This window comes from Oryzias melastigma, linkage group LG4, assembly GCF_002922805.2.
Source record: "Oryzias melastigma strain HK-1 linkage group LG4, ASM292280v2, whole genome shotgun sequence".
Taxonomy (NCBI): domain Eukaryota; kingdom Metazoa; phylum Chordata; class Actinopteri; order Beloniformes; family Adrianichthyidae; genus Oryzias; species Oryzias melastigma.
This window is the reverse complement of record NC_050515.1, coordinates 5,172,944-5,185,853: the sequence shown is the minus strand read 5'-3', so window position 1 is coordinate 5,185,853 and position 12,910 is coordinate 5,172,944. Positions and strand designations below refer to the sequence as shown.

Genomic DNA, 12,910 nt, shown 5'->3' with positions numbered 1-12,910 from the left:
GCATGTCATGTCATGTGAAGGACTCAGGTGCACTTGTCGTGTGTGTGTTTTGTGTTGCCGTGACAACAAATGATAAATGAGCATTATTAATAACAGCAGCAACGGTCAGTCGGACCACTAGAAAACACGGACGCTGCTGCGGCCAGATGTTCAACCAGAACTGTGTGTGTGTGGGGGGGGCCCGGGGGGCAATTTGTCAGCTTCAGACCAGAGAGGCAGATTGTGTTGCCACATGGTTGCAAGGACAAGAAGCAGCCCCCACCCTGTCAGTCATGGCAGTGGTCCTCCCGCCTTGGAGCAGCAGGGGGCGCTGCTGAAAAAGTGATTTTCTGTTCGTTTTTGTGCAGTTTTGTCGTCACCAACGGAGACTCATCCCGCAGCAGTGCCCTCGTCTTCAGCATCCAGCGCAGCGACCGCATCCCCCCCACCCTGCAGCGCAACAGCGGCCTCCGGCTGCGGGAAGGCTCCACTGCAGCCATTAACAGCCAGCACCTGCAGCTCACCGACCCTGATACCACCGCCGCCAACCTGAGCTACGTGGTCACCCAGCTGCCCCGGTACGGTGATCTGCTGCTGAGAGGAACCCCCCTGACGTCCTCGCCGCCGCGCTTCTATCAGAGGGACGTGGACGAAATGAACCTGGCTTACCGGCACAACCCGAGCAGCCCAGCAGAGATCGACAGGTTCCACTTCCTGCCTGGAGACGGAAGTAACCGAGGGTACCTGGAGTTTGGACAGCTGAGGGAGGAGCCTGCTGTGTTCCACATCCAGGTGAGCCTCAGACTGACAGAATCCAAACATGGTTCTGATTTAATGGATCTTCTGTTGTCCTGTTGTGGTGAAGGTATAGACTCTGATCTTCAGTGTTTTTCTTAAGTTGTGCAAAATGCAATCAAATGGATCTTAAGTTTAACCTCCTCAACGTAGTCCAGATAACAGGTCAAAACTAGGTTCTGACCTGCAGCATCTGAAGATGTTGCTGTTAGGATGAAGCTCCTGCAGATGAATCACCCACCAGCAGATGAACTAACTCCCCCCTTCAAGGGTTACCTGCTCGCATAGGCAGCCAGGTGGCGACCATGGCCGCTTGGGGCCTGTGAGGCCTGGTGGTGGAGCCGCCTGTCATTGGTCCGTGTCAGCTTACAGCCGTGTGAGGTGACATGAATTTTTCATGGACGCAAACATCTCGGCTCACGTCATCCTCGCGGTCCAATCGTGGGGGTTTTCAGATAATGTTTGGATCAGCTGGACTTTGATGTCATGAAGGTTCTGATCGAAGATCAAGTTTAGTGAAGAAAAACTCTTCACTTCATGTAAAAAATAATATCTGTTCAGTTTTCAATTGATGGTTTTAATTTTGAGCTTCCTGTCTGTAAGACATGAAACATTCAGGTTTCTCTCATGAAGCAGTAACAGGAGAGTGGCTGATCAGTGAGCCAACAGTGACTCCTAGTGGCAGCAGGGCTGAACTGCAGCTCATGCAGGACTGAAATCTAAACCGGGATTCATATTTAATGCTTCCGCTTACAAATATTTATTCCATATCAAAGTCCATGCAGTATATTTTAGGTTTATTTCAGTAAACCTGTTTTTTGTTCACATTTACACACATTTATAATAGTAAACAGGGCCTGCATTACAACAAATGTAAACATTTTTCAATAATCCACCTTCCTCTCTTTGTTCACTCATCTTCAGTTTTATTTTTTCTAACATTACCTGAAACAAATCCACCAGGATCTGTTTTCTCTCCCTCAGGTGGATCGCGTGGACCGGACCCCTCCCAGCCTGACCATCAGGCAGAGCCCCAGCAGTGTGGTGGAGGTGAGAGACGGTCGTTCCGGCATCTTCATCACCAGCAGACACCTGCAGGCCTCTGATCCAGGCAGCTCAGCGGAGCAGCTCCAGTTCTTCATCAGTAGACCTCCACGCCACGGATACCTGGAAAACGCCATCACAGGTAGAGGAGGCGGAGACGTGTTCTGAATGAAGATTGACTTCTCTTTGGATTTGCTGCAGAGCTGCACTGCTTCATCCCCCCTCAACTGGAAACCAAGTGACCCACATTCTGAAGTGTTTCTGAATTTAATTGTGAAACATTTGAGGCTTGAATGTTTGCGAGCTTTTTATACCAGGAGCAAATCCTCAGGACAAAGATTCTCCATACCTGAAGCTTCCAGGTTTCCATCAGAACGGATGCTCCTTGTGACGCTGTGATTGATATTTTCCACGTTTTGCCCCTCGTCCTGCAGGAGCGTTCATCAGGAGCCGCTTCACGCAGCGGGACGTGGACCAGCGAGCTCTGCTCTTCATCGTCCCTGCAGACGTGGAAGTGACGAGCGACAGCTTTGAGGTCCAGCTGAGCGATGCGGCAGGAAACAGCGCTCCGCCGCAGGTGTAAGTACTCTGTCTGCGATCCACTGAGGGACTGGAACCTGGAACTGGACTCTGAGGACCCGCATGTGTCTCCTGCAGACTGGAGCTGTTCTGGTCTCGGGTGGAGCTGTCAGCAAGCTGCTACAGAACATGTGAGCTAGCAGGAACTCTTCAGATCCAGGTCCAGCGCAGTGGGAGGAGCTTCGACCCAGCATATGTCGCCATCCAGGTGACTGCTTTTCAGTGTAAAGATTTATTTCATTTGGAGGTTTCAGAGCCAGAAAAGCAAATAAAACTTAAATTAAAAAGGAGAAACTCAGGCTTTTGTCTGTCTTCAGGCTGCACAAAATTGCAGATTCATAAAATGGATTTTAGTCCATGTATTTGTATCTGCGTTCCTCTGGTTATATGAACGATCATCGGTGTCGTCCTGCAGGTGGAGGAAGGATCAGCCAAACCAGGCAGAGACTTCACTCACAGCTCCGCCGCTCTGATTCAGTTTGATCCAGGTCAGACTCCAAACAAAAAAAAAACATCTGCGACTCTTGAGAAACACGATCCACATTCTCCTCATCTTTCTGGTTCAGGCGTCAACTTAAAAACCTGGAACATTTTCCTGATCAACGACGGTCTGGAAGAGAACCACGAGACCTTCACCGTCTTCCTGAAGAATCCTCAAAACGCTGTTCTAGGACAGACAACATCTGCCACTGTGGAGATCATCGACCCCAGACGAGGTGACACCGATCAGACTGAGAGAAAGAAGGTGTTATCAAATGTTCTGTCACAAACAAACAGCCTATTATATCGGAGGGTTTCAACACAGATAAAAAGATCTCATCTGACACACCTTTATGTCTGTGTGGATCATTTCAAACGGAGAAGTTTTTCTGTTTTTCTTCTTAAACTTGTGACTTAAAAAGATGAACAACCAGCTGTTTATGTTTGTTTAGAGTTTTAAAGGGTGACCACAATGATACCAAACTCTGAGTCTTCACTGTAGTTTAAAGTCCCACTCCAATCATCTTTTGATCTGTTGTAAAGTTGTTTCCAGTGATCTTTCAATTATTACTATGATATTTTTGGCCTAAATCAACCAAATCTGAGTCGTTTTTTAGGACATGCCATATTTTCCGGAGTATAAGTCACAGTGTTTTTCATAGTTTAGCCAGAGGTGCGACATACACTCAGGAGCGACTTATTGGTGTGTTTTTTTGTTTTTTTTTTAGACATAAAAAAGTTCATATATTTGTGATTTTCCACTAAACACCGGTTGTCCTTTAGCGGTTATTTCCTCTACCAACCACTAGAAGGTGCTGCATCTGAGTATAAGTACTTGCTACTGATGGCAGCAGAAGAAGTGCCAACAAACAAACATGGAAGAGAATCGGATTGTTTTCCTCTTAAACTTAAAGTATTATTGTATTTTTTTTAGCTATGCTTGGTAATATGGGGTGCCATTTGTAAATCAGAGAAGTAACATTTTGACATCAATGTTTTCATATATTTAGTGTGTTTTAGGAGAAAAAAACAGGTTTTGTTTTTCAAATACATATTTTCACCCTTTAATTGAATGTATTTATAAATGTTACATTTACCAACTAAATATTTAGCCAGGAGTGTGACATATACACAGGAGCGACTTATTGGTGCATGCATGTTTTTTTAACTAAATATTTAGTTAGTAAATGTAATATTTATAAATACATTATTTTAAAGGGTGAAATTATGCATTTGAAAAACAAAATCTGTTTTTTTTTCTCCTAAAACACACTAAATATCTGAAAACATTTATGTCAAAACTTTACTTCTCTGATTTACAAATGGCACCCCATATGGCGGATTTGTTCTGAAACGTCAGAACGTCAGACTTTTCTCCAGAAAGTGCGACTTATACTCCAAAGCGACTTGTATATGGTTTTCTTTTTCTTTATTAGACATTTTTTGCTTATACTCCAGAAAATACTGTAGTTTCATGCAGGAGTTCATCAGAAATTCAGCTCTGAGTTTGCCAGGCCCTATTTCCCATCATGCCTTTGTTTACACCAGGGCTGCACATTCATGGTCCTCAAGATCTATGACGCTGCCAGTTCTCCAGTTCCCTCTGTACTGCTCTCTGATAAATAACTGACTCAGGTTTCTCCTCATTCTGATTGACTCAACAGACCTAATCCAGATAATCAAGACAGCTGGAAAACTTAAATAACCTCTTTTTCAGACGACATTCTCTTGTCTGCTCCTGATTAACAATGATTTATGTAAAGAAAAACTCAGAAATCTAATTCTAATCTTAATTTTATTAGAAAGCCATACAAACAGAGGAGAGACAGTCTCCAAACTACAATTGGTCTGATTATACAACCACTTTGCCCTGATTTCTGCCTGCCAGGAAGGTGCAATCCAGAAGACACAGAGGTGGACAAGGACCGGCGACCTCCTACTCCTCATCTTCCTGACCCCAGCCCACCTGACCTAAAAGAGGAGGAGGACCCCGTCATCGAGGTGGAGACAGAGATGCTGTGGGAGGGGGATCTTTTCCCGGCCAGAGGGGACGTCCCGGACCGCCACCCCCTCCTGGACTCTGAGGTGGAGCCTCAAGACCAGGCGGCTCCCAGTTACAGAACAACCCCCCACCACAAGGATCGCCAGATAGCAGACGGGGGTGCTCACCGTCTGATGCAGGGAGGTCAGAAGGTGACTACAGCTGACAAAGGTCACACCATCAAAAAACATGGAGACACGCCACAGAGCTTCCTATCAGGAAAACGTCTTCATCAGGCACACCTTTACACTACAACAAGCTTTTAGAAGGGAATGGAAACCCACATCATGACTCTACCACCACCAAAATGAACCACTCTCATCTGGTTTACTTGAATTTTTGTTTACGTGGTCCAGTTCTGGTGGTCTTGTTAGAACTCCTGCTGCTCATGATTTCTTTCATAGAACTTTGTGTTCTTAGTTATTATGTTTGATTTGATCGATGGATTGATTGATTGATTGATTGATTGGTTTATTGATTGATTGATTGATTGATTGATTGGTTGGTTGGTTGGTTGGTTTAGTTTACCATTTGCAGGCTTTATAAAAAATGTATAGAATAAACAAACAACTTTCTTTGTTTGGAACAGAGCGGTCAGTCCAGTGTCCTCTGACCCAAAGACACACCTTAGATGTGATGTCTCACAGTTCTCAAACTCAGTTGACCTTGGGGCCACTGAAGGCAGAGTCTGTTGGGTCTGGGCTGTATGGGGTTCCATTTGTGCCAAAAATATGTTTTTGCGTCCTCTGTCTATATCTTTAGTTCATTGTCTATGTCTACTGGACAAGTTTATTGAATATCTGTTCATGTCTATGTACTACTAAGGAATATCTTCTGCACATCCTGTGAAATGACAGGAGCTAACAACACTAGCAACTGTTGCTAAGACTTTTCTGACGATTAGATCCAATGACAAAAGCAAATGTAAAGTTTTAAGCATGAAGCTGAAACATCACAAATCAAACACAAAGCTAATATCAAAGAAATCTGGACATGCAGAAGATGTTGATTAGTAGACACTAAACATTCGTATTAAGGCGGGCCGCAAAATGTCTTCTTAAGGGCCACAAATGGCCCGCCGCCCGCCAGTGAGAGACCCCTGCTCTAAAGGCTTCATCGGGTTCTGGGTTGCTTCCAGAATGTTCTGATCCAAGGAACAAACATGAAGACTTGCTCTTCCTTTTCTTTTATGATTTTTTTTGTAATCACATGCACGTTCTCAAACTCTGAAACATGAAGATTCAGGAATCGGCAGGGCGTTGACTGTGTCCCTGTGTTCAGGTGCTGCCGTCTGCTCAGAGGCGATCTGAAGACAGAGTCTGGACGGTACGTCTTCATCCTCACCTGCCTTCATAAAGGTTCCTACAGAGCACCCCATCGCTCTCGTTAGCTGTTCTCAAGCGGAATCTGCGTCTCCTCTTTGTCAGATCCAGAGTCTGACTCCTCTCCAGCTCGGGGGGCCGCTGTTGGGAGGAGCAGAGGGGAGATGGTCACTTCACAGTGGCCTCCAGCAGGACCAACAAGCTGCAGACGCTCCTGGAACGGATCGTCCAGCAGCCGGACAACAGCTGGAGCTGCACCAGAACAAGGTCCACACACAAATTCAAACTGAACATTCATTTATCTTCAATTTCTACTTTATTAAACTTAATGTGTGACCAAGAAGAAACGTTTCACCAAGACTAAAGGACACTAAAGGAAAAAAAAAAAACTTTTTGTAATGAGAAAAAAATCGGAGAAAATGAATTGAGAAAACAGAGGATTAAAGACCCACTCTGATAAAAATCGTGTTTTTGGTGTTTTTAAACATGTTTTTGTGGCATTTTTCTGATAATATGCAGAGAAAATTAAGATTAAACTGCATTATTGAGTATTTCTTTATTCAAATCATTGTGAATCAGGAGCAGATGAAAATAAAATGTCTTAGGAATTTGTAGTTGTGACGTTGAAAATACGCTGGGCGGTCCTCAAGCTTCCTGTTTTTCTCCACTCTGACATCCACATATAGACCACTAGGTCCATGAACGTCTTTGTTTTCCTGGAATCTGGATAAAAACCGTACGACTGGATAGCTCGGATATTTTTGTTGGACCAGTGATGTTAGGCTGCAGATGTGAGGGGCTATAAGCTAGTGGAGGAGAGTGTAAACAGAGAGCTCTCAGCAACAGAGCAGGTTAGAAAACAAACTTTTTATTTTTTATTTTTTCATAATCATGATTAAAAGACCACTATAGGAACATTTTTGCAATCAATCAAAAGAAGATCAGAGTGGAAGTTTAAGAAATAATGAAGTTATTCTAAATGAACCTCCCATTTAAATCAAAGTTACCCAGACGATCTGCACAGAAACCCAGAATCAATGTCACCATCATCAGATCTAACAGAACATTTCTGCTTGTGTGTTCAGACATCCAGCAGCTCCTGTCCTGAGGGTTGGACGCTCTACAGGGGGCGCTGTTACTCCGTCAGCTCGTCTGTGGCGAGCTGGGCCAGTGCCGACAGAACCTGCTCTTTGCTGTGAGTGCATCTCGACAAACACATTAGTTTGGGGGATTTTTTTTGCTTACAGACTCCAGATGACGGGACATGGTGCTTGTGGAGTTTAAACTGTTCTGATGCTGTCAGGATGATTCCGTCATCATGCCTGGATACCCACCAGAACGGCTCCATGGAATCTCCCACCAGCACTCACTCAATGTGAAATCACAAACACTACAGCTGTGGCTGGACCTGAATAAATGACATCCTAACGATGTGGGCGGGGTTTTGTAAAGGAAATCCCAAAATGTTGATTCACAAATCACCACAAAAATCAACACACTTGTTTATGAGCTTCAGATAACAAAAAATGTAATTGTTTCCATGGTCCTTCACCTCCACAGTGGATGCTATGGTGAAGTTAAATTGCTGGGTCGCATGGATGATAGAAGGAGGGGGCGGGGTTACACTGGGAGGACTCTCTCTGTAGTATAATATTGCTTCGAATTATATGGTTGAATTTGCGATTCAGAAGTTTGTCTGTGATGCTGGTGTGTGTTTCAGCTTCAACAGCAGCCTGAGCGGCGCTCAGTCCAGGAGAGACGTGTCCTGGCTGTGGAGGTTGGTAGGGAGGAGGCCTTTCTGGATGGGTGGGTAGCAGCCTGCTTTAGTGCTCTGGTCATTCTTTACCAACACAGTCCTGCAGAATCGCATTGTAAGAATGACTGTGTCGTCTTTTTTATAGCTAAAATAACTTTAGAGAGCCCTCCTGTAACCAAAATGTGACATTATTTCAGTGAGTTGAGCTGTTTAGTTGTTATTCAACATCAGTCCATATTCACTCCAATGGAACAGTCCAACAGAAACAAACTCACAATCTGATTCAAAACCCTTTTCCTTTGTGATCAGATATAAAATCCATTAAAATGATCGTCTCTTTACCTTCAGAGTTCACAGAAAAGTCTTCTCATTGCTTTGTGCTCCTCAGGTTTACATGAAGGTCTGGCCCAATGGAACCAGGCTGACAGTCACCCCTCCTTCAGGCTGACGGGGGCTCACTCTGAGGATGGTGATGGTCCCAACTGCATGCTGGTCAAAAACCCCAGGAGTTGGGTTTCTACTAGCTGCTCTGCTGACATTCAGCATCCGTTCATCTGTTCATCACCAGCGTCATGAGACTGAAACGCTCTGGAACTCCTGCCAGCATCACATGATCGTGTCTCCATCTGACATCTGTCATAACGTCATAATAAAGATACAGAATAAACAACAATTATGTGTTTTCATCAGCACACACAACAGTACACTCTATGGAAAGCCAAATTCATGTAAGCATCTACAGGAGATCATTCATTCAAATCTCTGAACCTCCATCTTCAATGGAAGGAGGATAAACCTTCAACACCCGCAGAAAAACCAAACAAAATATGCTTTTATACAATAAACATGTTGGTTGTATTAGGCTATGGTTACAAATACACCTACCATCGCGGGATGGGGAGGCATCGGCAAAAATGTCAAGATTTTGTGCCACTGCCCTTTTTTTTTTAAATCTGTTGGCGTGCTCATGAATGTAGACTTGGCTGTCAGGTGGCCGTCCGGCGTGCAGAATGACCTGCTTTTTATATCCCCCCGGGGTGGTACTGGATATGGATGCCGCCGTCTGGACACATTTACACATCGTCCAGTCAGAGCTGCCGCCGGCTGGCGATCTGCCCCTCAGATGTTGTCCAATTTCGTAATGGCGTCATCGCCGCCTGTCTCTGGACTGACACTGACAGATAAAATCATCAGGTCACCAAAAAAGTTGAACTTTTTCTTGAAACCTCTACGGTCACCATTTAGGTCACAGCATGGTGGTGTTTTGGGATATGTCTTATCTTATGTCCAACTCTGTATGATTACATCACATGAAAAAACAAATGTAAGCTCTTTTTTCCAGTAAATGTGACTTTTTCCACTGTTAGCTTTTAAGTCTTTATTTTTTGTCCTTTCAGCTTATGTATTTGGATGAGACCTAATCAGCATTTCCTAAGGGATTATTAAAGACCCTATCTATCTATCTATCCATCCAACCCCCCAGTCTTATCTTTACCCAGCTGGTCATTATGCTTATAGCCCAAAATCAAAAACCTAAAAGTACAAAATGTCAACAAAAATGACAATGACGGTGTAACTTTAATTGAAGTTAATTTCATTTCTAGTTAGTCCCACTTAAATGAAAATGGTCTTTTTGGTGTTTTTAACATGTTCCTGTATCATTTTTGTCATAGTTGAGGAGAAATATAAAATAATTTACGATAAAACTGCATTTCTGAGTATTTCTTATTTCAAATTTCAATGAATCAGAAATCCAGATGCTTGAAAATGCTCGTACTAATGACGCAGCTACTGAAATATGCGTGCTAAAGTCACCTCTGCCTCATGTTCAGGTGAGCAAGACATTGGTGTTCAACACGCATGCGGTGGTGAATTGTGATTCTGGCTCAAAACTGTCCAACTGGATTGATCTATTTCTGCTCTTTGTAATTTTTCTGCGACTAAAGTTAGCTTGAGGCTATAAGCTCGTGCGTGAGCGTGAATACAGGCCCTTAGTGACGGGAAGGGGGACGGGGTTGCTGTATCAACAGTTACCCCCACAACCCAGAAATGAGCCAATGAGCTGCTGTGCAGAAAATGTCTTTTTGATTTTGGCTAAAAACTTCATAATTAAAAGATCACGGGGGACCATTTTATGATAGAAAAATATATAGTTGGAGCGTGACTTAAAAATCTTAAAAAAAAAAAATACTTTTACCTAGCAAACAGCATATGAAGATATTTATTTAAACTGGATATTGATTTTTTTTTTAGTACTATATATATATATTTAAAAAAAAAAAACTGAAATTTCTTTGCTAAAAATCTTGAAGGTCCCACTGAAAATTGTGTTTTTGGTGATTTTAACATGTTTTTGTAGCATTTTCTGATGGAGGACATGCATGTAGAAAATTAAGGTTAAAATTTCATCTCTGAATGTTTATTCAAATTTTTGTGAATTATGAGCAAATAAATAAAATGCAATTTGAAAAAGCTTATTTTTTACGTAGGATATTTGCTGGGCAGGTCACAGGCTTCCTGCTCCACTCAATTCTAATACCACTTACAGACCAATAGATCCATGAACATCTTTGTTTTCCTCGTCTGAGCTGGAATCTGGATAAAAACTGTATGGATGGATTGCTCTGATATTGCTCACCATTTGTAACGTTAGCTAACAGGGGAGCATAAACAGAGCTCTCAGTAACGGGGCTGGTGGCAAATCAAAGGTCCCGTCCAAAACTCAGAGGAGAATTTCTAATGAACTCCTGCCACTCTGCAGAAACTAGGTCCTAGAAAAGGAGTTTTTTTTCTTCTTAAATTTTGACTTTGTGTCTGTAAGAGATGTCAAACTGTTGGTCTGATGTTTGCTCTCAGCTCACTGTAAAAACCTTTTTCTAAGTAAAATCTGGTTCCAGAACCAAACAGTTTTAGACTGCTATCAAACGAAACCACCCTCCAGGCAAAGGAAGCCTCACTGTTGTGCTTCATGACATTTTCATCCGTTTCGTTATCATGCTGCCCCCTTCAGGGCGAATACTGAACTGCATTTCTGACTCGATTCCTGGAAACAGAAGCAGAAGAAACCAGTGATCTTATGCGCCATGGCTATTTTTATTAGTGTTTCCTCTGAGTAGAAGCAGCCAGCTGTCTGAGGAACTTCATCTAGAATCATGTGTTTATGTGGACGGTAGACACGTGCACCTCCTGCAGGAGGTGGGACTTTACAACACGTGGAGTCAGAGCGTTGCATTCACGTCCCCTGAGAGTTCTGAATGTCCAAAGGTTAAAACTGAGACGACATTAGTCTTTAAAATGGACTGAAACCAGAACAGGACTCACAAAACGGATTTGATTTTAAAAAGAAAAAAAAAAAATGAAAAAAAGTGGGAGGGGCTTATTCCAGGATTTTGTGGTAGGGGTAAAGGGGGAGGGAGGAGGTGAAGCCTCTGATGTCACTGATGGGCGTGGCTCCATGCAGCGCCGCCGTCAAAACCGGCAGGAAGGTCAGCTCGCTCACTTCCCCGTAAACTGAGGAGGCAGGGGGGTCGTCCATGCTCTGATCGGGGGGGTCGTTCTCCTGCACACCAAAACCCACCACCTGACATGAAGCAGAAACAAAATATTATTCCAGTTAACGGGTCCAAGAGAAGGAAGACTGTCCGGGGCTGGTCAGATGTTGCTGTGGGGAAAGGAGGGCGGAGCCAACAGCATCCACATCTGCTATCTCGATGTTAGCTCACACTGCACCCTCGAGGGTGGACCCTTTCCATCAACCATCATAGCGTCAGTGAGGGAAGGAGAAGGACCATATCACAGCGCCACACGCTGGCTGTCCATGGAGATACAGGTTCAGCTAAAAGTCCCTCCACAAACCAACCAGGGCGCTCAAACTGAAGGAAACTCACGTGCACGCTGAGCTTCCTGCTGCGCTCTCTGTGCACCAGGAACCAGGAAACCAGCTCCTCTTTGGCGAAGACCTTCAGAGCTTCAACCTGTAACAGAGACAGCAGCAAACCTGTCCTTTGAGCTGTAAATGCTCATCAGGTGACATCATTCAGTAGTTAAACTGCAAATATATGCAAAAAAAGAGCACTTCAGAAGTCTGGTGTAAGTTCTGAAGCTGGGAAGCATCACCTCTTTGTTCAGTCTGTTGAAGACGTACTGCTGCGTGACCACCTCGAACCAGTTGCGCTCCACCTCCTCGCCCAGGTGGGCGTCCTCACACTCCTTCAGCTTGATGAGCGCCGTCACCTGAGTGCTGAAGGCCTCTTCGGTCAGACCGGACAAGCGCTCGCCAAAGTTCTCCAGGAACTCCTCGATCTTTGCCTCCACAAACTCTGTGCTGTGGGTGGTAGAGTCGCCTCAGAGGCAGAAACTCAAACTGGAGCCGAGCACCTGCAGTGAGACTCACCTGAACTTTGTGGCCTGCGTTTCCACGGTGACAGAGAACCCCAGCACCCCTGAAGTATTCCTGCAGGTCGGGTACACCTGGTACCTGCAGGACGGGAGATGAAGCAGGAAGTCAGCAGGTCAATGAGATTCATTGAGGCTGCAGATATTCAGGAATATCTGAAAACTATGGTGGTTCTGTATGGAGAGAAGATAGACTCACTGGATTTATGTGTGTGAAATTCTTGATTTGTAACTGCAATTGTGTATTCACACATACACTCAAATATAAAAAAAACTTCTGAATAAAAAATCCAATTTATGCACACACAACATGAAATTACAGCGGCTTAAAATTTACTTCAAATTCAAAACAGCTCGTACACAAAAAAATCTTGAAAAAGTTTCCACCAATCACCTCACGCACAGATCAGAGTTACACGTGCAGGAGGTGTTTTGAGAGATCAGAGTTACACGTGCAGGAGGTGTTTTGAGAGATCAGAGTTACACGTGCAGGAGGTGTTTTGCAGAGGTGGGGACTCG

The 12,910-nt window shown here is 44.1% G+C and overlaps 2 protein-coding genes and 1 long non-coding RNA gene across 8 annotated transcripts in view; 1 reads left to right on the top strand and 2 right to left on the bottom strand.

Moving 5' to 3' along the window:
* frem1b (Fras1 related extracellular matrix 1b) overlaps positions 1-9,362 on the top strand; it is a 60,260-nt gene extending 50,898 nt beyond the window's left edge. For all 4 annotated transcript variants that reach the window (XM_036211443.1, XM_024258679.1, XM_024258677.1 and 1 more), the window contains 12 exons: positions 348-771; positions 1,759-1,960; positions 2,253-2,397; positions 2,476-2,605; positions 2,813-2,885; positions 2,964-3,113; positions 4,766-5,070; positions 6,200-6,244; positions 6,346-6,507; positions 7,326-7,435; positions 7,961-8,046; positions 8,385-9,362. In XM_036211443.1, coding sequence (XP_036067336.1) covers positions 348-771; positions 1,759-1,960; positions 2,253-2,397; positions 2,476-2,605; positions 2,813-2,885; positions 2,964-3,113; positions 4,766-5,070; positions 6,200-6,244; positions 6,346-6,507; positions 7,326-7,435; positions 7,961-8,046; positions 8,385-8,572 — 2,020 coding nt within the window. In that variant the 3' untranslated portion in view covers positions 8,573-9,362. The remainder of the gene's footprint in view (positions 1-347; positions 772-1,758; positions 1,961-2,252; positions 2,398-2,475; positions 2,606-2,812; positions 2,886-2,963; positions 3,114-4,765; positions 5,071-6,199; positions 6,245-6,345; positions 6,508-7,325; positions 7,436-7,960; positions 8,047-8,384) is intronic.
* On the bottom strand, positions 2,998-9,021 carry LOC112136831. Of its 2 annotated transcripts, none has more exons than XR_004947711.1 (4): positions 8,882-9,021; positions 8,339-8,629; positions 6,263-6,381; positions 2,998-3,128 (listed from the first exon to the last, which is right to left on the bottom strand). It is a non-coding gene; the product is annotated as an uncharacterized LOC112136831 (long non-coding RNA). The 2 variants fall into 2 exon arrangements; XR_002917427.2 differs by lacking the exon at positions 2,998-3,128 and adding an exon at positions 4,741-4,848.
* Positions 9,363-11,065: 1,703 nt separating the features above from the next.
* The window catches only part of LOC112137026 (nardilysin), a 17,027-nt gene continuing 15,182 nt past the window's right edge, over positions 11,066-12,910 (bottom strand). For both annotated transcript variants that reach the window (XM_024259126.2, XM_036211444.1), the window contains exons 28-31: positions 12,390-12,473; positions 12,113-12,320; positions 11,884-11,970; positions 11,066-11,576 (exon numbers count right to left, since the gene is read on the bottom strand). In XM_024259126.2, the coding sequence (XP_024114894.1) occupies positions 11,373-11,576; positions 11,884-11,970; positions 12,113-12,320; positions 12,390-12,473 (583 nt within the window). In that variant the 3' untranslated portion in view covers positions 11,066-11,372. The remainder of the gene's footprint in view (positions 11,577-11,883; positions 11,971-12,112; positions 12,321-12,389; positions 12,474-12,910) is intronic.